Source organism: Pristis pectinata, chromosome 31, assembly GCF_009764475.1.
Source record: "Pristis pectinata isolate sPriPec2 chromosome 31, sPriPec2.1.pri, whole genome shotgun sequence".
In the NCBI taxonomy this organism is placed as follows: Eukaryota; Metazoa; Chordata; class Chondrichthyes; order Rhinopristiformes; family Pristidae; genus Pristis; species Pristis pectinata.
In genome coordinates, this window is record NC_067435.1 from 20,081,523 (window position 1) to 20,109,028 (window position 27,506).

A 27,506-nucleotide genomic window follows, 5' to 3' on the forward strand; every position below is an offset into this window, starting at 1 on the left:
GGTGGTTCCTAGCTCTAGACCTCCACAGCCTGTATCTGCTTAACCAGGTTCCCCTTAAGTAGAGCTTTACAGCTGTGTGCAACTGTTCTTGTAAACATAGAAAAATAGAAGTAGTAGGCCCTTGAGCCTGCTCTGCACTTCAGTATGGTAACGGCTGATCAATACCGTGTTCCAGCTTTCTTTTAATGATTTGGCTTTGAATGCTTTCTGTGGTACAGAATTCCATTGGTTCACCTCTCTCTGGGAGAAGAAATTTCTCCTCATTTCAGTCCTGTATGGCGCACCACTTATCCTTAGACTGTGACTCCTGGTCCTGGACTCCCCAGCCATCAGGAACGTCCTTTCTGCATCTAATCGGTCCAGTCCTGTTGGAGTTTTAGATGATTGACCCATACATTTTGCAGGCTAATGGTGTGTAGAGCAAGATTACTGAAGTGGCATATGTTATGAAACAGATTCGAGGTTTCTGAACAAGGACTCTGAGCACAGTTTTAGAGATAAATGATTTACTTATTTACAAAGACAAATGTGGGGAAAAGCTGATGGGGGCAACACACACACGCGCACCGGTGATAGCAAGCGTGGGAAAATCACAACAAGGGTAAAATACATGCACCCTCAACGAACTGGGTTCAGACAATCAAGGAAAAGCAATACAGTACCCGCCACCCCTTGACTCAGTGCAGGCTCGGCTCTGTGCTACCAGGGATACTAACTTAGAACGCTCCTAACCCTGTTGAAGTGCACACCTTAGCAACAGTCTCTCAAGTGCCATTCCACGGTTCCTTGTGCTGGGATGAACTAGGATGAATCCCTCAGAGCAATCAAAGAGAACGAACCAGGCACATGGGGCACTCTTTATAGTGCTGGAGGGCTGGGGGGTCCAGCCCAGGTAGTTCAAAAAAGCCAATGGCCTGAGGCGAAGTACAAAGGTGCTTAAAGGGACCAATGGTAAGGTGTGCACTGATGTGGGGTGGAGCCAAACCTTGATTGACAGTGGTGTGTCTTTCGACCAGATAATGGGCAGCGCTGTCACGTGACAGCCACGGCCCTCCACAATACAGCATATGGGCCTTTATCACTCATTACTGGAAGTCAACACATGGGCAGGCTTTCCCTTCCCTGTGGGAGGAAATTTGTGGTGGAATTCCTTGTAAGTCCATGATTTTCACTTAGGAATTTTTAAATTGAAACTGAATCATGCAGCTCAAAAATATAGCGATACGCACTTCAGTTTAAAAACGTTTAAAACTTTATTTATACAGCATGGTAACAGGCCCTTCCGGCCCATTGAGCCCGTGCCACCCAATTACACCCAGTTTCTAAGCCATAATTTCTTTCTTAACAACTAATCCTGGAAGTGAATTCTAAGCCACAGAGATCTGTGTGTATATGCGTGCGTGCATATACGTAGTGTTGATATTATGGAGAGGCCTGTTTACTGCCAGTAAGTCACAATGAGCATCCCATAAGTGTAGCTAACCTGATCCATTATATACCACGTTCTTCCTGTTTCTTCCTCTTTTGTATTTAAAACATGCAAATAGAGAACATCAAAGGGCAAGCTAAATGCAAATATGTCTATTTGTATTCAAAGAAGTAATCAGGTTTTAAAGAAATCATGCAGTATTTTTGAAGTGCTCCAAGTTCTAAACCTGCACAGTAAGTGAACACATGGATATTTATTCCTGATCTTTTGGAAGAGAAAATATTTAAAGGTTTATCAAATATGTGAGTACATTGTATTGTATTTAAAATGCTTGATATTCTATAACTATAGCAATTGATCAGTAGTTACGGGGTTGCTTTTCAGAATCTGAGCATTAGCGGGTGAGATACAGTATTTGAGATCTCTAGTATGTTGGGCTGAGTAGGTTGTCCATCCATGACATGTTGCTGGGACCTGATCTCTGTACATCTGGTTTTCTATACTGTAGGAGGGTCCTGCTATGAGGTTCAGTCCTGTTTGGTTCAGGGACTTCAGTGCTGTGAATCCACCCCATTACCTTCTGCCGTCACTCAATTCTTGTGTTTCTTTGTTGAATTCATTCCTGTATGAATTTAATTTACCCGTTAATAATAGTTTTGTGTTTATGCCAGAGTTTTGATACATTATGATTTATCCGCTTTTCCTTTTCCTGATCCAGTTATAGTGATCACTCTAAGCCCTGCTCCTGCCCCATCCCAACGAGCAGGTACCAAATCTCTTATTTATCATACGCACCTACTTAACTTTCTCTCCTCCCTTTTGCCACTTGCTGGTCTATATTTCTAGTCTCCATGTTGTTGTGCTTTCCATGCTCTTGAAATTCTTTCTCCTTCCTGCAGCTTTTTCAACATTTTTTCTTCCATTTCTTTTTTTCATCTATTTCATATCCATTCATTTTTGCCATCTCTTTTGTTTTTATTGTTCCATTCCTTCCTTCATTGCTTATTTTTGTCTCTTTTGCTGTAGTAACTTTTTGCCTTCTAGTTTACCTGAACCTTTACTCATATTCTCACAGTATTTTTTTACTCACCACTTAAGCAGACACTGGGAGACCAATCTCTGGCTGATGCATGTTACTTGTAGTTCTTATTGAAATGGCTGCTTTTGTGCATGACCACAGCATGCAGTCTTGGAATTTATCCTTTAGCATGACAGAGATAGAATGGCACTGTTATACTTCTGTCTTCACAATGCAAAGAAATGTTTATGTGTCCAAATTTATGAATGAATATTCTATTTTCTAGGTGCTAAATCTGAGGGGTGGCAGTGGAAATTATGCATCTGTGGAGTGGCATTCTTTCTCAACCTTGTTTGCCTTATTTTTATTTCCTCCCTATTATTTAATTTGTCAAAAAGCAGCCACCTTAATATTTATCTATCATGCGTTAATTATAATCTCGCCATTCCCCTGTGAAAAACTGTCTATATTTAGGTGAATTTCATGTATTGGCATGAGCCATGACTCAGCTGCTGGCACCTTGCCATTGAGCCACAGGATTGTGGGTTCAAAACCAGCTGCATAGATATGGGCAAAAAAAGCTAGGCTGAAAGTCCAATGTGGTACTGTGTGAGTGCTGCAGTGTCGGAAGTACCACTTTTCAGTTGGAACATTGAATTCCCGCCTTATCTGCTTCATAAAGTGAAAGTAAATACCCTATATCACTGTTGGAAGAAGAGTAGGGGTGTTCGCTTTGGTGACCTGGTCAACATTTATCTCTTAAAAGTACTTAATTGGCTCAAAGACTGGCTCTGGGTTCCCATCCGAATCAAAAGAGATCCTGCTAATATTGCCTATGTGGTTCTTATCCGTTTTCACAAGCACTAGAAAATAGAAAATAAATCATAAATTTGTCCAATTTTATTCACATTCAAAACAATTTTCTTTTCAGCTTTTACATTTCAGAGGATGTTGGTGAAGACTTATCCTGGTTTGTATGTGTGTATATTGTAAAGTTATTATAAACCTGCAAGACTTTGTGGTATCATTTCCCCCACTGCTATGGTCACCCCCATTCCAAGCATTATAATGTTCATGAATATCAATGAATCTGCACAAAAAATTGAGTAGTTTGGAAAACTGCTGCTGTCTTGGGGCACTTGGTGACCCCCCCCCCCCCCCCAAACCCCTTGGGGAGAGGGACTGAGAAATGAAACCCCTTATAGAGAATGGCTTGTAAATGTAGAAATAATCAAATGAGTTTAATATTTTCCACATTGTTGATATTAGTTGTAGATGCTGCAAATGCCACAATCTTGACCTCTTTATTTAACTATTTTATAGCATGGGCTTACTTTCACTCTTCCTCACTACTCGGTGCTCTCTTGAGTTCTCTTTGTCTGCTAGAAATGCTGAATATTGTTGATGAGCTTTGGCGGTTGTGGCTGACAGGGGATTTGGAGCTTATGGACGCATTGCCAGGGGTGAGCTGGGCCCTGAGAGAGAGTTATGTTATAGAATAGTCACAGTAAAAGATAGGTGAGCAGGGAAGGGGAAAGACTTCACTGTCTCACCTCCTTCTACTTCTGTGACTGAACTCCTGTCTTCCTTTGCCCCCACCTTCATTTTTTTGATTCTTACAACCATCCCCTTGTCCCTCATTAACCGTGTAGCCTTCATCTCCCATTTGCGCTCTCTGTCACCTTCAGCCCCACTCCCAACATACTTGTACCTCTTTTTTCCCCTTGCCCTTTGTGACCCTCCTGCCCTCAGTCACTTCACTGGTGTGTCCATGTCACTTGTTTAATTGATATCTGAAGCAAAAGGTGAATACTTTTTTCCCTGTTATTCTGTTAGAGCTATTGCTAGTACTGTCTTAAGAACATAGAACAGCTTAGCACAGGAACAGGGCCTTTTGGCCCACAATGTTTGCGCCAACCATGATGCCAAATTAAACTGCACATCTGCCTGCACATGGTCTATATCTCTCCATTCCCTGCCTGTTCCTGTGCCTGTCCAAATGCCTCTTTCACCACCATACCTGGCAGCACATTCCAGGCACCTACCTCTCTGTGTAAGAAAAATCTTGCCACGTAGATCTTCTTTAAACTCTCCCCCTCATACCTTAAAGCCCTGCCCTCTAGTATTTGATGTTTCCACCCTAGGTAAAGGACTCTTTCTACCCTACCTAAGCCTCTCATAATTTTATATATTTCAATCAAGTCGCCCATCAGCCTCCGATGCTCCAGAGAAAACAATCCGAGTTTGTCTGACTTCTCCTTATAGCTAATACTCTCTCTAATTTGGGCAACATTCTGGTGAACCTCTTCTGCACCCTCTCCAAAGCCTCCACATCCTTCCTGTAATGCAGCAAGCAGTACTGCACACAATACTCCGAATGTGGCCTAACCAAAGTTTTATATACAGCTCAGCATGACATCCTGACTCTTATACTTAGCACCCTGACTGATGAAGGCAAATATATATGCTGCATGCCTTCTTTATCACCATATCTATTTGTGTTGCAAGTAGTTGTCTTTCAGGGGTCTTGTGGACTTTTATCCCAAGATTCCTCTGTACATCAATACTCGTAAGGTTCCTGCCATTAACTGTATACTTTCCTGTTACATTTGAGCTCTCAAAGTGCAACTCTTCACACTTGTCCAGATTAAACTCTATTTGCCACTTCTTTGCCCACATTTCCATCTGGTCTGTATCCTGCTGTATCCTTTGACAACCTTCCTCATGATCCAAAGCTCTGCCAATTTTCTTATCATCTGCAAACTTACTAATAAGCCCTACATTTTCGTACAGGTCATTTACATATATCACAAACAATAGAGATCCCACCACTGGGGACTTATCCACCTTAATGCTTTTCCTCCTTGACATCAACCTGCCCTAGAATATCAGCAGACCCCTCCCTGATCTCACTAACCTTGGTGAAGTACCTTGCCCATTTCCTCTTGCTCCAGGAATAAATTCCCTCCTTGAGTGGTCCTTCCCTCTTCCTAGTGACCTTCCTAGTGAATGTATAAAATGCCTCTGTAATCCTACTCACCAAGGACATTTCATGTCCCCTTTTAGCCCTCCTGATTCCCTGTTTAAGTTTTCTCCTGGTTCCTCAAAGGCCTTGTACGATTTCAGCTTCCTAAACCTTACATATGCTTACTTTTTCTTTTCAACTAAATTTACAATATCTCTCATCATCCAAGGTACCCGAACTTTGCCATTCTTGCCTTCCTCATAGGAACATATTTGTCGTGGATTCTGACCAGCTGGCCTTTAAACGACCCCCACATGTCAGATGTCGATGCCCGATAACAGCTGCTCCCAATCTACTCTCCCCAGCTCCTGCCTAATACTGTTGTCATTAGCCTTTCCCCAATTTAGCATTTTCCTTGAGGTTCAGTCTTGCCCTTATCTGAAAACTTATGGAGTTATGATCGCGGTTCCCAAAATGCTCTCCTACTCCAATCACCTAGCCAGGTTCATTTCCCAAATCAAGGTCAAGTATGGCCCCTTTCCTGTGTCAAGAATTCCTCCTATACACACCTAAGAAATTCTGCCAAGCCTATTTGCCAAAACAAGGTCCAGTATGGTCCCTCCTTTATTTGGACTATCCATGTGCTGTTTCAAGAAATCACCTTGAATGCACTGAAGAAATTCTGCCCCATCTAAGCCACTGGCACTAAGGAAGTCCCAGTCATTATTGGGGAAATTAAAGTCACCCACAACAACTACCCTGTTGCTTTTACATCTTTCCACAGTCTGCCTACATATCTGTTCCTCTTTCTCCTGCAGGCTGTTGGGAGAGCAGTAGTGGTGGTTGCACCTTTGTTATACTTGAGCTTTACCCACATTGCCTCAGTGGATGAGCCCTCCAGGATGCCCTCTCTAAGTGCAGCTGTGACATTCTCCCTGATCAGTAATGCAACTCCCCCACCTCTTTTACATCCCATGTCTGAAACATCTGAATCCTGGAACATTAAGCCGCCAGTCCTGCCCTTCTCTTCATCAAGTCATTGTAATAGTTACAACATTGTAGTTCCATGTACTAATCTTCCCCCAAGGTCTCTCCCCTATTCACTTATTAAGGTCCTTGTAACACTTCTGTTATACTATTGGTTAAAACCCTAGTCCTAGACAGATAGGATGAGCTCGACCCAAAAGTACAATTCCTTTCTGTTTCAAAATGTCCCAACAAGTGGAACCCTCTGCCAATTTGCATGCTTCTAGACATTGAGGTCCTATTCTTTATTTTAGCTCCTAGCACCCAGTACTCTAGAGAGTAGACCCTTTGTTTACTCTTTCCTATACAGGTACAGATTCTCCCCCTCCTCTCAAGCCATTTCAGGTGTTCCTCTCACTGGTTTGGCAATGGGATTCTTGATCCTCCTTGCAGGAATACTGTTTGACCCTTTAACTATAGAATCACCCATAATTTCCACAGTAATTCCACCCCTCCACTCTGCCCCCTGATCAGCACTTTGCTAATCTTTTCAACAATCCCATATCCTTACAGGCAATGTACATTTTATGTTTTAGATAGGATCAGTTCAGAATCAACTATTGGTGCTCCTGATTCTCCATCTTGTTTGGTTTCCCCTTATTCTGGACATCAATCAGATCCTGTTCCTCTCTCCAAGGTCTGACAGAAGTTTGGAGCAAATTGCCCATGGACTCCTCCCAAACCCTATCTGATGGTGTCTCCAACTCACACCATATATCAGTACCTCTGAACTGGAAGCAACTGAACAATCTCACTTTCAAGAAAGTCCCACATTCCACAGAGAGACACGCAACCTGCTATACCATATCTTAATCCATATCACTTCTGTTTTCCTTCTGGGTATAGGTTCATTTTTTTTAATTAAATGCTCTCACTTGCAATCAGCTCTTAAATTCCATACAGTTTTCTCACATGCTCACTGCCTTATGTGTACACCCATCACACGAGGTTTTGGAGATAAGTTTGGCATTTCCTTCCCCTTCTTCAGAGTCTCCACAATCTCAGGTTTGCACTAGTGTTTAAGCTGCCTTACATTTAAAATCCTACTGTGCAGCCATCTTGTGCAGAAACTGTTAATTTTGTTTTGATGCACACCCAAGTTGCAAGTGATGGCTCAGCACTCTCTCTTACAATAACTACTCCCTAATCCTCCCTAATTAGATCAACTCTTAAACTGTTTAACTGTTATTTGACACTACTGGGGAGATGTTGACCAACTTTGTAGTTCTTTATACAGTCCTTTAAATTCTAAGTATCAAATCTCAACTTTCAGTCTAATATCTACTCACTTACCAGTGAATTCCCACATAGGTCATATTGTTAAAATTAGATTATTTGAGAAGAAATCTGTTTAATGCCTCACTCTGTTTGTTAGTAGAGATTTTTGTTAAAATTTGCCTCCTCTACCCAACCTAGGTGAAATACTATGTGTTGTGGTAGAGAACAGGGCTTATCTCAGTTGAGGATGATGCTAGGATGTATAGGGAGTGGGAATGTGGAAACCTACAGTTGATCTTAGGAGCTCTAGATGATCAAACAGTGAAATGAATAGTTAGGGAACTGTTGTCAAAGTTGCAGTTAAGGTCCCCAGGAGGTACTCTAGAGTCACAAAGCTGTCCACAAGATGCCATTAATTCCCAAACACAAAGACTAGAACCCTGCACTAAGATCAACTCAACAACAGGAAGGGTGAAGCAATGGAAGTAGAATTATATCATACAGAAGGAGACCTTAGGCCCGTCATGTCTGTGCCCAACGGCTCTTTGGAAAAGTTACCCAATTAGTTTAGAAATGTCTTCATTTTTCCAATTCCAATACAAGGAATAAATGGTGGCTCTAATCAGCCATCCATCTCTCATATAGGACCCACGCTGGACACAGTGAATGGCAGGGCCCTGGGGAGTGTTGTTGAATAGTGATGCCTTAGGGTACAAGTACATTGTTCCTGAAAGTGGTAACACAGGTAGACAGAGTGGCGAAGAAGGCATTTGGCATGCTTGCCTTCATCAGCCGTGGCACTGAGTACAGGAGTCGGGACGTTATGTTACAGTTGAACAAATCATTGGTTAGGCCACACTTGGAGCATTGCGTGCAGTTCTGGTTGCCGCACTTCAGGAAGGATGTGATTAAGCTGTAGAGGGTACAGAAAAGATTCACAAGAATGTTGCCTGGACTGGAGGGCTCACAAGATCACAAGACAAGGGAGCAGAAGTAGGCCATTCGGCCCATCGAGTCTGCTCCAAGGAAAAGGGAAAAAGAAATGGGGTGGGGGAAAGAAAACTATTCTAATCCCATTTTCCAGCCTTATCCCCATATCCCTTGATACCCTGACTATTTAGATATCTGTCTATCTCCTCCTTGAACACCTCCACTGATCTGGCCTCCACTGCTGTGCGTGGCAAGGAGTTCCACAATTTCACCACCCTCTGGGTAAAGAAATTTCTCCTCATCTCTGTCTTGAAACTGTACCCTCTAATTCTAAGATTGTGCCCTCTGGTCCTGGACTCGCCCACCAAGGGAAACAGCCTAGCCACATCTACTCTATCCTTTCCTGTCAACATTTTAAATGTCGCTACGAGGTCCCCTCTCATCCTTCTGTACTCCAGCGAGTACAGTCCAAGAGCCGACAAACGCTCATCATACGTAAGCCCTTTCATTCCCGGAATCATTCTCGTAAATCTCCTCTGAACCCTCTCCAACGTCAGCACATCCTTCCTAAGATGTGGGGCCCAAAACTGCGCTCAGTATTCCAAATGAGGCCTCACTAGCGCCCCGTAGAGCCTCATCAACACTTCCTTACTTTTATACACTATACCTCTCGAGATGAATGCCAACATAGCATTCGCTTTCTTAACCACCAATCCAACCTGGTGGTTAACTTTTAAGGTATCTTGTACGAGTACCCCCAAGTCCCTTTGTACTACTGTACTTTCAATCTTCTCTCCTTCTAGATAATAATCTACCCGCTTATTTCTGCTTCCAAAGTGTACAACTGCACATTTCTCAACATTGAATCTCATCTGCCATTTCCTTGCCCATTCTCCTAAACTGTCTAGGTCCCTCTGCATCCTTTCTATTTCCTCTATGCTCCCTACTCCTCCACTTATCTTGGTGTCATCTGCAAACTTAGCCACACAACCATTTATTCCATCATCCAAATCATTGATGTACAAGGTAAAAAGGAGCGGCCCCAACACCGACCCCTGCGGCACACCACTAGTAACCGGTAGCCAACCAGAACGAGATCCTTTTATTTCCACCCTTTGCTTCCTGCCAACCAGCCACTGCTCCACCCATTCTGCTATCCTACCCATAATTCCATGACCTCTCATCTTATTAATCAGTCTCTTGTGAGGCACCTTATCGAAGGCCTTTTGAAAGTCTAAATACACAACGTCTACCACCTCTCCCTTATCCACCCTACCTGTGATTTCTTCAAAAAACTCCAATAGGTTGGTCAGACAGGACCTCCCCTTCACAAAACCATGTTGACTAGGTCCAATCTTGCCTTGCGCCTCTAGGTATTCGGTAACCTCCTCCTTGAGGATAGATTCCAATAATTTTCCCACCACTGACATCAGACTAATAGGTCTGTAATTTCCTTTGTGCTGCCTCCCACCTTTCTTATACAACGGAACTACATTCGCTACCCTCCAGTCCTCCGGAACCATGCCAGAATCTATCGATTCCTGGAAAATAATCGCCAATGCCTCCGCTATCTCTACAGCCATCTCCTTCAGAACCCGGGGATGCACCTCATTTGGTCCGGGAGACTTATCAGTCTTAAGCCCCTTTAGTTTTCCTAGCACCTTCTCCCTAGTAATCTCAACTGAACTCAGTTATAAGGGGAGATTGAATAGGCTGAGACTGTTCTCCCTGAGAGAAGGAAGCTGAGGGGTGACGTTATAGATGTTTATAAAATCATGAGGGGTATAGATAAGGTGGATGGTCACAGTCTCCACCTTGTAGGGGAGGAAGTCTAAAGGACATAGGTTTAAGGTGAGTGGTGAATATTTGGAACGAGCTGCCAGAGAAAGTGGTAGAGGTGGGTATAATTAAAATCTTTAAAAGACATTTGGACAAGTATGTGAATGGGAAAAGTTTAGAGGGATATGGGCCAAATGCAGACAAATGGGACTAGCTGAGGTAGGCACCTCGGTTGGCATGGATGAGTTGGGCCGAAGGGCCTGTTTCCATGCTGTATAACCCAATGAATCTAAATCTATGGCTATCATAAAACTGTGAAATTGCAGTTGTACTCTGGAATCTTCAGCCACTGTGTGGTTGGCATCCCCATTATTGATTCCCCCCTCCCTTCATTGTCCTCCAGGAGAAAAACAGATTAACTTCTTGAGAATCTGGCAATGCGTCTTTGTAATTAATTCCTGGGAGATGGGTGAGAGTAGCCAAGGGTGGCTTCTTCCAACTTGTTAGGTTATTGTGGGAAGAGACCAATTTTCATTTTCTCCACCCCTTTCCCTCCATTGATAATATGTCTTGATTGCAAACTGGCTCATTTACAGGCTTTTGCTCTGTGTTCTGTTGGTCTGGTCCTGACTCTTGGCTTCTAATCACTGGTTATAGTTGCTTGTGCTAAATTTCTGGACTTTCTGTAGCTTGGATGTGCCCACTGGCCAGATAGGGCTCTGGAGGTGACTAAGTGGTCGGGGTTTCAATGTCGGCAGGGTCTGTGACGGAAAGGTGTTGGTGTTCAATGTAATAGTAGCATTTCCTTGTTTTCAGCTCTTCAGCTTCCATTAGCAAAAGATGCAGGCAGCCGGTCATCTTCATCAGAAACCTCACCACAACACCACCCGCCCCCTTCACGCCCTCGGCACATGCTCAGCCTCCCACAACCTCCGCTGCAGAAGAGCATGGAAAGGTAAGAAAAGGCTGTATCTTACACTCTAGTGTAAAGCAGCAGTACTATTTACCTATTTAAATCTTGTAATGCAGCTGAGCTCAAATTGAAGGTGGTGTCCAATCCAGGGAGTTTTACATTTGGGTTATTTCACAGTATTGGGCTAAGACTGATAGCCGAAGAGCGTTTACTCAATCTTGAGACCTGGCTGTGAACTAAGAGCTTTAAACAATAACAATATGTTTCATGAATTCACACTGAGTAAAGCATATTTCTTTCCTCAGAAGAAAAACTTTGATCATTTGCTTAACTTTCTTCCTGAAACATAAAACTGTACTCAACTCTCCCACTCCTTTCTCATTTTGTGTTACGTTGATTTTACACCCTCCTTTATCATTGCTCCATGGAATGGTGCTAGCACAGAGACGGCCATTCAGTTCACTATCTGTTCTGGCTCAGTAGCAGAGCAACTCACTAATTCCATCCCTGGCCCTTTCTCAGTAGCCTTGCAACTTTTTTGCAGCATGAGTTTATCCAATTCCCTCTTGAAGACCACAATGGAACCTCCCTCCACCACTTCTGCAGACCATGCATTCCAGATTCCAAATACATGCTGATTAAAAATGATTTTCCTCACATTACTATTAATTCTCTTCCCCTTTGTACCTGTGACCTCTAGTCCTCAACCCCTCTACCAAAGGCAACAGCCAGCCACTGCCCACTCTAGACCCCTCATTATTTTACATAGTTCCATCAAATCTCCTCTCAGCCTTCTCTTCTACAAAGAAAACAATTCCATCTAATATATCCTTGTAATTATAGGCTTTATCCCAAGATAAGCCTGTAAATCTTTTCTGAACCCTCTTTAATACCCTCATATCTTTCTTATAATGTGACAACCAGAAGTGAACACAATATTCCAGTTGAGGCTGGACCATCACTGCTTTTATACTCAGTGCCTCTGGGAAAAGCTCTGTCCTGCCATCCTGATGTAGGGTCTTAATCCAAAATGTCACCCATCCCTTTGCCTCCACAAATGCTGCTTGACCCGCTGAATTCCTCCAGTAGTTTGTTTTTCTGCTCCAGATTCAAGCATCTGCAGTCTCATGTATCTCCTGCCAGTTTGAATGATGTGCACTCACACACTCAGGTCCCTCTGTTCCTGCTGCCCTTTCATTCTGTATTGCCTCCTGTCATTCTTCCCACCCAAAATGCATTAGGTCACATTCCTCCACACTAAACTTCATTCGCCAAGTGTCTGCTCAATCCATCAGCCTGTCTCGGACTTGTTGCAGTCTATCACTATCCTCCTCACAGTTCACAATATTGCCAAGTTTTGTAGCATCTGCAAATTCAGATATTCAGAACCCTAATCTAGGTCATCAAAAAAAAAGTGGTGGTCTCAATACTGTTCCCTGGGGAATGCCACTATTCACCTTCCTCCAGCCTGAAGAACAACCACTCACCACAGCCCTCTGTTGTCTGTTTTATTCCTCCCTATCTCTTTCACCATCCAGACAGCTCTGGATTTGTTTGTTCTTCCTCTGGCTGCACACTGCAGGTAATCCAAGTCTCAGAAGCATATGGGAGGCAGGAATCACTGCATCCCAGTAGATCATGAACCTTCTATTAAGTTTGAAGTTGTGACTTTCAAACTCCCTTTTCCTCCAACAACCAAAGACTATTTTGGCACACTGAAGGTGATTCTAAATTTCACTGGAGAAATACTTGAGAAATACAGTGTAGACGAGGAAGTCAAATAAATTACTATTAGTACTACCACTCTAGTGAGGGGCTAATGAGTCTGATAAATCCCAAGGACCTGACAATCGATATCACAAAGTTTTAAAGGGGTGGCTAGGGAGATAGTGGATGCTTTGTTTATTATCTTCCAAAATTCTGTAGATTCTGCAACGGTTCCTGCTGGATGGAGGATAGAAAAAATGGCCCCATTATTTAAGGAAGGAGAAGAGAGAAAATTTTGAACTATTGTACTTTTAGTCTGACATCGATAATTAGGAAGATGCTGTAATTTCTAATGAAAGATGTAGTAGAACACTTAGAAAATAATAACATGATTGAGCAGAGTCAGCATGGATTTATGAAAGGGAAATCATATTTGACTAATCTATTGGAATTCTCCTAGGATGTATCCAGTAGAGTTGATGAAAAGAAAGCAGTGGATATGGTATATTGGATTTTTGGAAGGCTTTCTATAAAATCTTACACAAGAGGTTGCTAAACAAAGTCAGAGCTCATGAAAGTGGGGTTAATGTGCCTGTTGAGAGTTAGTTAGCAGAGAGAAAACAAAGAGCAGGAAATGGATCATGCTCACTTTGTTAGGCTGCGGCCAGTGGGGTACCACATGAATTGGTGCTTACATCTCAACTATTCACAATCAATTAATTAAATTGACTGAGGAGACCAAACACAACATTTCCAAGTTTGCTGATGAATCAAAACTAAGTGGGAATATGAGTAGTGATGAGGGTGCAAAGAGGCTTCAAGGGGACAGACACAATCTAAGTGAATGGGCATCAATGTGGCAGATGGAATGCGGTGCGGAGATACATGTGGTTGTCTTTGGAAGAAAAATCAGAAATGCTGATTTTTTTTTCTTAAAGTGGTGAGCTATGTTAGTGGGACGTTAGTGTTCAAAGAAACCTGCATAACCTTATACATATCATTAAATGCCAACATGAGGCATTGAATGCCAACATGCAGCAGGCAATTCAGAAGGCAAATGGTCATTGAGTCATAGAGCACAGAAACAGGCCCTTTGGCCCATCATGTCCATGCTGACCATCAGGTACATATCTATACTAATCCTATTTACCAGCACCTGGTTCATTACTTTTCATACCATGGTGTCTCAAGTGCTCATCTAGATATTCATTAAATTTCTCTGCCTCCACCATCCACTCAGACAGTGAGTTCCAGATTCCAGCCACCCTCTGGGTAAAAAAGTTTTTCCTCAGATTCCTTCCAAACCTCTTACCACTTACTCTAAATCTATGCTCTCTAGAGATCTCTGCTTCAGGGGAAATTTACCTACTATCTATGCTATCTGTGCCACTCATAATTTTGTAAACCTCAGTCAGGACCCTGTCAGCCTCTTCAGTCCAAGAAAAGCAAACCAGTCTCTCCTCGTAACCGAAACATCCTGGTGAATCTCCTCTGCACCCTCTCCAATGCAAGCACTTCTTTTCTGTAGTGTGGTGAGGCTGAATTGTAACTCCAGCTGTGGCGTAACCAATGTATTAGTAAGTTGTGCCATAACCCTCCTGCTTCTATATTCACTGCCATGGCTAATGAAGGCAACTGTCTCATAAGCCTTTTCACCTACTTATCTACTTGTGCTGCCGCCTCCAGGGATCCTTGAATTAGTTAGTTTACGGAGGTCTCTCTGTTCCTCGATACATCCTCAGGCCCTATCATTTAATGCGTATGACATTCCCGTATTAGCCCTTGCAAAGCACCAGCCTTGTACTTACTAGGATTAAATTCCATTTGCCATTGCTCTGCTCATCTTACCAACTGACCAGTATCACCCTGTAGATCAACAACACTACCAATTTTTGTGTCATCTGCAAACCTGTTGATGGAACTTCTTGTGTTCAATCCATACCATTATCCAAACAGTGAGAGTTCCAGCACTGATCCCTGTGGTACACCACTGGTCACAGGCTTCCAGTTAGCAGCACAGTGGCGCAGCTAATAGAGCTGTTGCCTCCCAGCACCGGGGACCCAGGTTCAATGCTGACTTCAGATGCTGTCTGCGTGGAGCTTGCATGTTCTCCCTGTGACCATGTGCTCCAGTTTCGTTCCACTGTCCTAAGTCGTTTGCATTGGTAGGTTCATAGCCCACTGTAAATTACTCCCAGTGCGTAGGCGAGTGGTAGAATCTGGGGGAGTTGATGGGAATGTGGGGAGATGGGATTAATGCAGCATTAGTATGAATGGATGTTTGTTGATGGACCAAAGGGATTGTTTCCCTGTTGTATTTCTATCTCTATCACAAAACCAACCCTCTCCCATCACCCTCTGTCTCCTATTATCGAGCCAGTTTCAGATCCAATTTGAAAATTTGCTCTGGGCCCCGGGGCTCAATAGTAAAAATGTCTTATAGGAACACATGAATTAAAAAGAATAGGCCCTGGCCCCTCAAGCCTGTTCCACCATTCAATGAAGTTGTGGCTAATCTGATTGTATCCTCAACTCTACCGGTGGTAACCTTTCACTCCTTTGCTTATCCAGAATCCATCTCCTTCTGCCTTAAAGATATTTAAAGACTCTGCCTCCATTGCTCTTTCCAAATTAGAAGAGAATTCCAAAGACATGATACTCTGAAAGGAAAAAAAAAGCCTCATTTCTGTCTAAAGCAGGTGACCCTTTTAAAGTGCTCCCTGGTTCTAGATTTTCCCACAAGAGGAAGCATCCATTCTTTTGAATCCTATCAGGATCTTTTATGTTTCAGTCAAGTCCCCTTTCCTTTTCTCACCACCAGTATACGGAGGGCTCATCTGTTCAATCCCTGCGGCACACCACCTGTACAACGCCAACTGCTAAAAGACCCATTCATACCTACTCTGTTTCCTGTTGACCACCAATCCTCTGTCCATGCCAGCATGTTACCTCCTATTTTCTGTAATAATCTTTGTTGCAACACTTTATTAAATGCTGATTCCCTTTGATCCACAGTGCCTGTTACTTTGTCAAAGAACTCCAATAACTTAGCGAAGCATGACTTCCCTTTCACAAAACAATGTTTACCTAGTTTGATTACCCTGAATTTTAACAAATACTCGATGTAACATCTTTAGTAATTGCTCCCAGCATTTTCCCAGTAACACATGTTAAGCCTGTCACCTTGTAGTTTCTTGCAGCATGCTGTTGTGCAGAGGGACTTGGGAGTGCTTGTGCATGTATCGCAAAAGGTTGGTTTGCAGGTGCAGCAGGTTATCAAGAAAGCAAATAGAATGTTGGCCTTCATTGCTAGAGGGATTGAATTTAAGAGCAGGGTAGTTATGCTGGGAGGATATACAGGGTACTGCCGAGGCCACACCTGGAGTACTGTCAGTTCTGGTCTCCTTACGAGGAAAGATATACTGGCTTTGAAGGTGGTGCAGAGGAAGTTCACCAGGTTGATTCTGGAGATGAGGGGGTTAGCCAATGAGGAGAGATTGAGTCGCCTGGGACTATACTCGCCGGAATTCAGAAGAATGGGAGGGGATCTTATAGAAACGTATAAAATTATGAAAGGGTTAGATAAAGTAGAGGCAGGAAAGCTGTTTCCACTGGTGGCTGAGGCTAGGGGACATTGTCTCAAGATTCGGAGGAGTAGGCTTATTTCTATTCATACCTCAACACTCTTTTAATTCACTTTTTTAAGCTCTTACATAGTGTGACAAATTTTTCAGTAAATCAGATAAGTTGAAAGGGGCCTTTGGAACCAGGATCCCGGTGAGCGGAGAGGGAGTGTGGGAACCAGGGCCCCGGTGGGCGGAGAGGGAGTGAGGGAACTAGGGCTCTGGTGGGCGGAGAGGGAGTGTGGGAACCAGGGCCCCGGTGGGCGGAGAGGGAGTGTGGGAACCAGGGCCCTGGTGGGCATTTGAATTGAGGCTCTGCTGGGTATAGAGGGGATGTAGGAACCAAGGCCCTGGTGACTGGGGAGAGTGGTGCAGGAACTGGGGCCCCAATAAGTTGAAAAGGTGAATCAAAACACCGAACCATCTGGATTTCTGAATAGTCAGGTAGCAGATTTTTGGTATTTTACTGTATCACTTCCCTGGTGATTGTAATTTTCCGGAGTTCTTTCAAATTTTGATTTACATGGGAAACTGGCGTAGGCGTGGAGACGAGCTTGCTTGGCCATTCATTGTTCTGGCTGGTCCACTGTCTGCCCACGTCTTTGTAGTTCAAATGTCTGTCAGTCTTGGCCTTGAATGTATTCAGTGACTCTGCATCTCTAGGATATAGAAATAACAAAGATTGATGTCCAAATGAGAGAGGAAATTCCTCTTAATCTCCATCTTGAATGGAAAATAGAAGCCCAGCCTCCTGTTACAATATTTTTGACTAGCTTTTATCTGAGACTTTAATTTTTCCTCATTATTAATCTTTTAGTTATTCTTTGATTTGTTTTTAATATTCTGTCCAGTCATACATCTTTGTGCAATTATCTGCTTTCTTTTGGTGGGTCCTCCCTTGAAGTTTCCCTTTCTCGTTGAAATGTATCAATACTCTGATTCTGAAAGATCCCCTCACATGTCTGCCATTGCACCTTGACTGACAGTCCATAACCTTATTTGCCTGTTCACTTTCATGCTCTCATAATTGCCCTTATTTAAATTTGAACTACTAGTCTTGGGTGGACTAATGGTGCTGTTAGTAAAGCCACTGCCTCACAGCTCTAGTGACGCAGGTTCAATCCTGACCACCATGCTGTCTGTAGAGTTTGCACATTCTCCCTGCAACCACATGGGCTTCCTAGTGCTCTGATTTCCTCCCACAACTCAAAGATATGCATGCTGGTAGGTTCATTGGTCCCTGTTGTGTAGTCAGTGATCACAAGATCATTTTGCATGAAGGAGGATGTTAATCTAATTCTTTCCATCCTTCCTACGTAGCAATGGGTGTAAATGCTGGCCTTGATCATTCCTTCCTGTGAAACATTCTAGATGCTGATCAGGTCCTTTCTGGAAAGAAAAATTTCTCATCTCTTCCAAACTTACTTTTTACAATTCGAAACTGGTACTCTCCCAAGTTGTTGCAATGGGCATGCTTCCTCTCTTCTGTTGAAAGAAGAAAGGTCATATCCCCTATTTTAAACCAGTAGTGCTGCTTACATGTGTACTGCAGTAACAGAAGCTCTCAAAGTCGTGAGCTGTACTATCTGCGTTAGGAACATTAACTCATCAGCGCCTTCGAATTCCCCTTGGAGTCATGTACCTCCCTGACCTTGAAATGTATTACCGTTTCATCAGTGAAAATCCTGGGACTCTATCGCTTACAGCACTGTGATAAAACACTAACTACGAGATCTGCTCCACTTCTAAGGTTTGGGTAATTAATGCTGACTTTTCGAGCAATGTCAATATTCTGTGAATAGTCTCTGAGTAGGATAACAGAGGTAGAGACTAAAGTCAAGGAGGTGCTGTGCTGGGGAGATTGTGGATTCCTGTAGAAGAATGAGAAAAACTGGCAGAAAAGCCCCTCTGGTCTCTGCAGACACAAGGGACTACAGATGCTGGAATCTGGAGCAACCAGCAACCTGCTGGAGGAACTCAGCAATTCCTCTGCCCTCACAGATGCTTGCTGGACCTGCTGAGTTCCTCCAGCAGATCTCTTATCTCAGCACCTTGTCACGAACCAGCAACAAAAGAAACACACTGAGCATGATTCAGTGTTAAAAACTATTTTATTAATCACTACTTATGATAATACGAAAAATAGAAGTAAAAATGTTAGTATGTTAGAATTCAAAAATGTTAAACCTTGAGCGTTAACCCCAAAACTAAACTCTTCGTGTGTGTGTGTGTGACAAAGTCCCAAACTCCAAGTTCATGAATGGTTCTTAAAGTTCAGTTCCGCAAGCCATAAGGTGAAACATGAGCAAGGGCTTCTTCAACAACCACCGTTGTCTGAAGATAAGACGTAGACGTAGAGAAACATAGGGAGAGTAAATACGAAATCCAAATGTTCCACGATGGAACCCAAACGACACTTCAGTGTTTACTTGGTAGTGACTTCCTCACCCCGAAAAGCATCCGAATCGTGGTCGTCCACACAAATACCTGTTTCGTTCTCCAGGACAGCAACAAAGTGAACTCCACTGGATTACTTCCAACTTCCATACATGGATTTCAGTGGCAGACACACTTATTGTTTCTCATCCATTGATAGAGAAAACTAGCAGGCTGGTGTCTCTCTCCCTTCTCTCTCTCTCTTCTTCTTCTGACTTCTTCAACAACGTCATTACGTCCTTTATCTTCTATTGATGTAAGCACGCCACACACACACACACACACACACGTACACCCACTCTATCTAAAAGGGACATTCACTGAGTCCGTAACAACCTTGCTGTTTAAAGATCTAAATTATGTCCCCGTGTTCTGCTTTACACCATAAATGCTTTCATTCTAGAATCCCTTGGTTTGAGAATCCACCACCATTCCTTATCCCACAACAGTTTAGATTGTTTTCTCTGGAGCGTCAAAGACTGAGGAGCGACCTGATAGAAATTTATGTAATTATGAGAGGTATGGACAGGGTAGAGTCTTTTTCCCAGGGAGGAAATAACAAATACTAGAAGGTATAGCTTTAAGGTGAGAGGAGGAAAGTTTAAGGGAGATGTGCAAGGCAATTTTCTTTTACACAGAGTGGTAGGTGCCTTGTTGGAGCCATGACCTGACAGGCTACATACCCAGTACTGGAAGGTGGGATCAGGCTGGTAGCTCTTTTTTTGACTGGCAAAGGCATGATAGGCCTAACCACGCTGTCATAAATATTCTATGATTTGGTAAAGAACAAAGAGCGTCGTGGTAAAAGCGTTAGTATAAAATCAGCCTATTCCAACACATTCATGTGATTATTGGGCAAATGCAAGTGACGAGCAGAACTGCATTGTGGGTAGTGGGCGCTATTAGAGCTTCGCCGGTTTCACATAGACATCTGTTTCTCATAGACTCTCAGAAGCACCAATGTTCACACTATTCATCAAGTGCCCACCTATACTTAATCCCATTTACCAGCACTTGGTCTGCATATTCTTTGCCTTGGTGATTCAGGTGCTTCAGTGTTGTGAGAGCACCTGTCTCTACCACCCACTTGGGAATGAGTTCCAGATTCCAACCACTCTCTGGGTGAAAAAAATTCTTCCTTCATTCCTCTCCAAAGCTGTTACCCCTTTTCTCTAAAGTTACGCCCCCTCTAGTTTTATATATCTGCCATGGGGAGAGTTTCTGACTATCTACCCTGTCTTTACCCCTTGGTCCCACATGAGAAAATGGGATCCAAGGCAAGTTGGCACATTAGATCCAAAATTGACTTGGTAACAGAAGGCAGCAGGTGATGGTGGTGGGTTATGTTTGAGATTGGAAGCCTGTGACCAATGGTATAACATGGATCAGTGCTGGGGCTCTTACTGTTTGGATATGAATGTAGGAGCTATGATCACATTTTTGTATCACAAATCTGATTGAGTTTTTGAGGAGGTAACTTAGAAAATTGATTGAGGCAGCGTGGTAGACGTGGTTCACCTGTATTTTAGTAATGTTTTTGACGTGGTTTTGGCTGGTCCAGGAGGTTAAGGCACAAGGAATCTGGGGCATGTTTGGAAAGTGGATCCAAAGTTGGTTTGGTGATAGGACGCAGAGGTTAGTGGTCATCGGATGTTTTTCTGACTGGAAATCTGTAGCCAATGATGTACTGCAGGGATTGGTGCTGTGACCATTGTCATTCATCATTTATGTAAATGACTTGGATGAAGATGTAGCTGGATGGATTAGTAAGGCTGCAGATGACACAAAAATTGGTAGAGTTGTAGATAGTTAAGAAGGTCGTCCAAGGATACAGCAGGACATAATTCAGCTGGAAAGTCGAGTGGTGGCAACTTAACTATAATTGAGACATGTGTGAGGTAATGCACTTTGTGTCCTACCAGGATTTGACTTTGCAGAGTAAATGGCACAGACCTTGGGAGCATTGATGTACAGAGGGACCTTGGGGTAAAAGTCCATAACTCGCTGAAAATGGTGACCCAGATGGATAAGGTAGTGAAGAAGCCATTTGGTATGTTTGTCTTTATAGGCTGAGGCATTGAATATAAGCATTGGGACATCATGCTGCAGCTGTACAAAACATTGGCTAGACCGCACTCGGAGAACTCTGTACAATTCTGGTCACTGCACGACAGGGAGGATGCAGTCAGTCTTACTGGAACGTGGGAGGCTGAGGGGTGACCTTATAGAGGTTTATAAAATTATGAGGGTCATAGAGAGGGCAGATAGTCACAGTCCTTTTCCTGGGGAAGTAGAGGGCATAGGTTTAAAGTGAGATGGGATAAATTTAAAGAAGATCTGAGGGTATGTTTTTCAGGCAGATGGTCGCGGTTACCTGGAATGAGCTGCCAGAGTAGGTGGTGGAGGCAGATAACACGAAAATCGGTGGTGTTGTTGATAGGCCATAGGATGATATTGATCACTTAGTAAAGTGGGCAGATCGAATTAAATTCTGGGAAGTGAGAGTCGTCCACTTTGCAAGACAAATACAGGTAGTATATACACAATGAATGATAGGCCCCAAGGGAGTATTGAGGAACAGAGGCATCTTGATGAACAATGATCCCTCAAGGTGGCGAAGAAGGCACAAGGGACATTTGCCTTCATTAGCCAGGGCAAAGAGTGCAAGAGCAGCGAGGTTATGGGTGGCGCAATTAATAGAGCCACTGCTTACAGCACCAGAGACGAGGGTTCAATCCGGACCTAGGATGCTATCTGTGTGGAATTTGCATGTTCACCCTGTGACTTCATGGGTTTCCTCCTGGTGCTCTGGTTTCCTCCCACATCCTCAAGACGTACAGGTTGGTAGGTTAATTGGCCACTGTAAATTACCCCTGGAATGTAGGTAAGTGGTATAATCTTGGGGGGGGGGGGGAGATAGTTGAGAATGTGCAGAGAATTTTAAAAAATGTGATTAAATAGGATTGGTGTAAATGGGTGGTTGATAGTTGGCATGAACCTTGTGGGCTGAAGGGTCCATGTAGACTACATCAACTGCACTGTCTTCATTAATATATTTTGGTACTACTTCAAAAATTTCAATCAACTATTTGGACAGTACGTATTCCTAACAAAGCCACTGGACTACCTTTGATTAGTCCCTTCTTTCCCAAGTATGGATTAGTCCCGTCTCTTAGAACAATCTGGGATATATCCCAGAACAATCTGGAATACATCTCAGATTTTTCTAGGATTTATCTGCTCTAAGCCCAATGCCTCCTCCTTTTTGATGATAACATGTTCTAGAAATTCACTGCCCTCCCCCTCCCCCTCCCACCCCCACCTGAGTTCTCCAACTACAGGTTGAATATGGTACACAACCTCTATGTATCTTCATTGACCCAACAGCAAACCAGTTTCTGTGGTCCTTCATGCAGCTATTAATTTTTATTATCAAAAATGTGTTTTCTAATCAGGATAAGATCTATTACTGTGTTCCTAATTGGTGGAATGTGAGGAGATATGAAACTGTACATTTTGCTAAGAAGGTGAGAAACATTAATAATCTGAAGTATTTAAAAGCCACTGTACACTTACTCCAAGCAGTTAGGAAGGCAAATAGTTATTTTGTCTAATTGGAAGGATGGATTGAAGTGGAGGACTAATGAAGTCTTGCTGTAATTATGCAGGAATTGTGTACTATTTAAAATGTAGCTCTTTACTTAAGGAAGGATGATCCAAAAATAATCATCATGGACTCGTATAGCCATACAGCACAGAAATAGGCCCTTCGGCCCAACTGGTCCGTACTGATCAAGATGCCCCATCCAAGCTAGTCTCATTCGCCCAAGTTTGGCCAATAACTTTCTAAACCTTTCCTGTCCGTGTACCTGTCCAACTGTCTTTTAACAGTTGTTATTGTACCTGCCTCAACCACTTCCCTCTGGCAGCTCATCCCATATATGTACCACCCTCTTGTGTATATAAAAAAGTTACCCCCAAAGTTTCTATTAAATTTTTCCCCTCTCACCCTAAACCTATGTCCTCTAGTTCTTGGTTCCCCAATCCTGGGAAGAAGACTGAGTGCATTCACCCCATCAATGCCGCTCATGATTTTATACACCTCTATAAGATCACCTCAGTCTCCTACTCTCCAAGGTCCTAGCCTGCCCAACCTCTCCCTGTTCCTGACAACATCCTCATAAATCTTTACTGCACCCTCTCCATCTAAAACTAACAGTGCACTGTGCGATTATTGTGTGGAGTGCCATAGAGTTGGAGTGCCACGGCACAGACATGTGCCCTTGTCAATCTTCTTGCGCATCTGCAATCTCATTTACCTGCATTAGGACCATACCCTTCGATGCTTTGTCTATTTAAGTGCCTGTGTGAATGCCTCTCAAACATAGTAATTGTACCTGAGTACACCAGCTCCTCTGGCAGCGAGGTCCAGATGTCAACCACTCCCTGACTTTTTACCCTTAAGATTCCCTCCCTTTTGATACTCCCACCATGGGAAAAATATTTTGACTGACTATCTTATCTATGCCTCTCAATCTTATATGCTTCTATCGAGTCACCACTCAGCCTCCTTCACTCCAGGGAAAACAAACTCAGCCTACCCAATCTCTCCCTGTGACTAAACAATCCAGGCAACATCCTGGTGAATCTCCTCTGCACCTTTTCCAGCACAATTGCAACCTTCCTATAGTGTGGTGACCAGAACTGCACACAGTGCTAATTTCAGCCACGGGCTTGCTGCTGCAAACTCCAGACCTTGGATCTCAGGCGTTACTGAACTGGTCCCTTGCATGCTGTGGATATCAGGGGCTGATGCTTGGAGGCCACAATGGGCCCAGGATGTGGCTATTGAGTTTGGTGATCAGAGAATCAGGCCCAGAGAGTGAAGACGTGTGTTATCAGAGAACCGGTTGGGGTGGGGGTGTGGGGTCCCATTAGGAACATGTGAAGGATGGACACTTAGGATCAGGCCAATTGGGCTGTTGAAGGATTGGGATGGTTAGAAGATCTGGTAATGTTGGGAATATGCTCAGCTGGTGAGTATATTTTAGACTAAGATAGATACATACATGCTTGAATGGTGAGAAAACCAGAAATAAGTGGGGAAAGTGCAGCTGATGTAGACATTTAGCCATATTATTACCGAATGGTGAAGGAGACTCACAGGGTGTATATTTGCTCCTACATCTTTCGATCTTGTTAGGAGGCTTGAGTGGTGATAGAACAAAAGGAAGGGAGAGTCAGTGATTCTTGGAGCCCAGCAGCTGATAGGATGTGTAGATGAGCAAGGAGGTTCCACTGTGTGGCCCAACGACAGATTTCTGTCAGTGTCAGTGTTCCAGAGAATCATCCACAGCGATTTCATTGATGACATGAGGAATATGAAGTGCATCTTCTTCACCACCTTGTCTACCACTTTCAGGGAACTATGTACCTGTACCCGTAGGTTTCTCTGTTCTACAACACACTTCAGGGTAGAGATCTTTTGTCACAAGCAGTTTGGCAAGACGTCACTGGGGCAATATGCTCTGTGTCGGGAGGAAAGGATTATTTGGCTTTCTGAGCAAAAAGTTGTTGGCTTTCATTCTAACTTTGTGACTTGTTCGAGGTCTGCCAAAGCCTTTATTTTGTTTATTTTTACAGCATAGAGATCGAGCAGAAGCTGCAGGAGATCATGAAGCAGACTGGGTACCTGACGATAGGAGGGCAGGTAAGAGCTGCTGCTCGTGTTTCATTTGAAGTGGCTGGAACTGCGACCTGGCTCTATTAAGAAAGCCCAAGATGTAGAAAATATTAGGAACACAGGAACAGATGTAGATTGTTCAGCTCCTCAAGAATGTTTTGCCATTCAGTTAGATTATCATCATCTGTATCTTGATTCCACCTGCCAGCCTTGTAGTCATATCCCTCACCCAATAAAAGTTATCACCCTGAAATCTTCAATTGACTGTCAGCCTTGGCAGCTTTGAAAGAGTTGTATATTTCAACCATCCTTGACACAAACATGTATTCCCTGACATCCCCCGAACGCCTGACTCTATTTTTAGGATTGTGTCTCTTTGTTCTGGACCCCATTGCTAGAGGAAATAATTTTTATATCATTGCTCCTCATGATGTTATATACATCTATATGGTCACTCCTTAGCCTCCCATACTCAAGGGAAAACAGTCCAAGCCTATCCAATTTCTCCTTGTAACTCGAGCTCTCCAGTCCTGATAATATCCTTGTGAATCTTTTCTTCACCCTTTACAGCTTAATGACATCCTTCTGAAAGCTAGGCAAGCAGAATTGCACATAGTACTCTAAGTGCAGTCTCACCAATGTCTTGTACAATTGTAACATGACGTCCCAGCACTGTACTCAATGCCCTGATCGATGAAGGCAAGCGTGCCAAATGCCTTCTTCACCAACCTGTCTAGTTGTGTCACCACTTTCAGGGAACTATGTATTTGCATCCCTAAGTCTCTCTGTTCTACGACACACTCAACAGCCCCACCATTTATTGTGTATGTCCTGCCCTAGTTTAATCTACCAAAAGGCAACATTTTACACATCGGAATTAAATTCCATCTGCCAGTCCTTGGCCCACTTTCCCAGTTGACCTAGATCCTGTTGTAATCTGACAACCTTCTGTACTGTCCGCTATACCGCCAGTTTTGATGTCATCTGCAAACTTACTAACCACACCAACTACATTCTTATCCAAATCGTTAATGTAGATGACAAACAACAGAAGGACATCAATCCCTGCGGCACACCACTGGTCACAGGCCTTCAATCTGAATCACAACCTTCCACTACCACCCTATGATTCCTACCACCAAGCCAATTTTGTATGCAATTGGCTAGCTCATTTGGATCCTATGTGATATTACCTTCCAGACCAGCCTCTCATGGAGACCCTGCTAAAAGGCCATGCTAAACTCCATGTAGGCAACGTCTAGCACTCTGCCCTTATCAATCCTACTGATTGCTTCTTCAAAAAACTCAATCAGAATCAGGTTTATTATCACTGACATATGTTGTGAAATTTGTTGTTTTCCAGCAACAGTACAGTGCTATGCATAAAGACAGAGTTATAAAAATGAGTAAATAGTGCAGAGGAGGAATAAGGAGGTAGTGTTCATGGACCGCTCAGCAATTTGATGGTGGAGGGGAAGAAGCTGTTCCTGAAACATTGAGTGTGTGTCTTCAGGCTCCTGTACCTCCTCCACGATAGTAACATGAAGAGGCCATGTGTTGAGTAGTGAGGGTCCTTAATGATGGATGCTGCCTTCTTGAGGCACCACCTCTTGAAGATGTCCTTGATGGTGGGGAGGGTTGTGTCCATGATGAGTCTACAACCCTCTGCAGCCTCTTTCGATCCTGCGCATTGGAGCCTCCATACCAGGCGGTGATGCAACCAGTCAGAATGCTCTCCACTATCTGTAGAAATCTACAAGAGTCTTTGGTAACATACCAAATCTCCTCAAACTTCATTAAGAGCCGCTGGCATGCCTTCTTCGTGATTGCATTGATGTGTTGGGCCCAAGATAGATCCTCAGACGTTGACGCCCAGGAACTCGAAGCTGCTCACCCTTTCCACCACTGGCCCCTGAATGAAGATTGGTGCGTGTTCTCCCAACTTCCCCTTCCTGAAGTCCATGATCAATTCCTTGGTCTTGCTAATGTTGAATGTGAGGTTGTTGTTGCAACACCACTCAACCAGCAAATCTATCCCACTCCTGTACGCCTCCTCATCGCCATCTGTGATTCTGTCAACAACAGCGGTGTCATCAGCGACTTTATAGGTGGCGTTTGAGCTGTGCCTAGCCACACAGTCATGAGTGTAGAGAGAGTAGAGCAGTGGGCTAAGCATGCATCCTTGAGGTGCGCCTGTGTTGATTGTCAACGAGATGTTACTACCGATACGCACTGACTGTTGTCTCCTGATGAAGAAGTCAAAGATCCAGTTGCAGAGGGAGGTAAGAAGGCCCAGGTTTTGAAGCTTGTTGATTAGTACTGAGGGGATGATGGTGTTGAACGCTGAGCTGTAATTGATGAACAGCAGCCTGAGATGTTTTGCTGTGTCTAGGTGCTCCAGAGCTGAGTGGAGAGCCAGTGAGAATGCATCCACTGTAGACCTATTGTGGTGGTAGGCAAATTGCAGCGGGTCCAGGTCCTTATTCAGGCAGGAGTTAACTGTAGCCATGAGCAATCTCCCAAAGCACTTCCTCACTGTAAATATGAGTGCGACCGGGCGATAGTCATTGAGGCATCTCACCCTGCTCTTCTTGGGTACCGGTATGATTGATGTCCTTTTGAAGGAGGTGGGAACCTCCGACTGCAGTGGTGAGAGGTTGAAGATGTCCTTGAATATTCCAGCCAGTTGGTCAGCACAGATTTCAGTACCCTGCCAGGTACACTGTCAGGGCCTGATGCCTTGCGAGGGTTCACCCTCTTGAAGGATGTTCTGACGTCA

The 27,506-nt window shown here is 43.6% G+C and overlaps 1 protein-coding gene across 3 annotated transcripts in view; it reads left to right on the forward strand.

The window, feature by feature from the left end:
- map2k7 (mitogen-activated protein kinase kinase 7) overlaps window positions 1-27,506 on the forward strand; it is a 104,856-nt gene that overhangs the window by 18,508 nt on the left and 58,842 nt on the right. For 2 of the 3 annotated variants that reach the window (XM_052042094.1, XM_052042095.1), the window contains exons 2-3: window positions 11,182-11,320; window positions 24,688-24,754. In XM_052042094.1, coding sequence (XP_051898054.1) covers window positions 11,182-11,320; window positions 24,688-24,754 — 206 coding nt within the window. Of the gene's footprint in view, window positions 1-2,147; window positions 2,196-11,181; window positions 11,321-24,687; window positions 24,755-27,506 lie in introns of all 3 variants that reach the window. The other variant, XM_052042093.1, reaches the window with a different exon arrangement.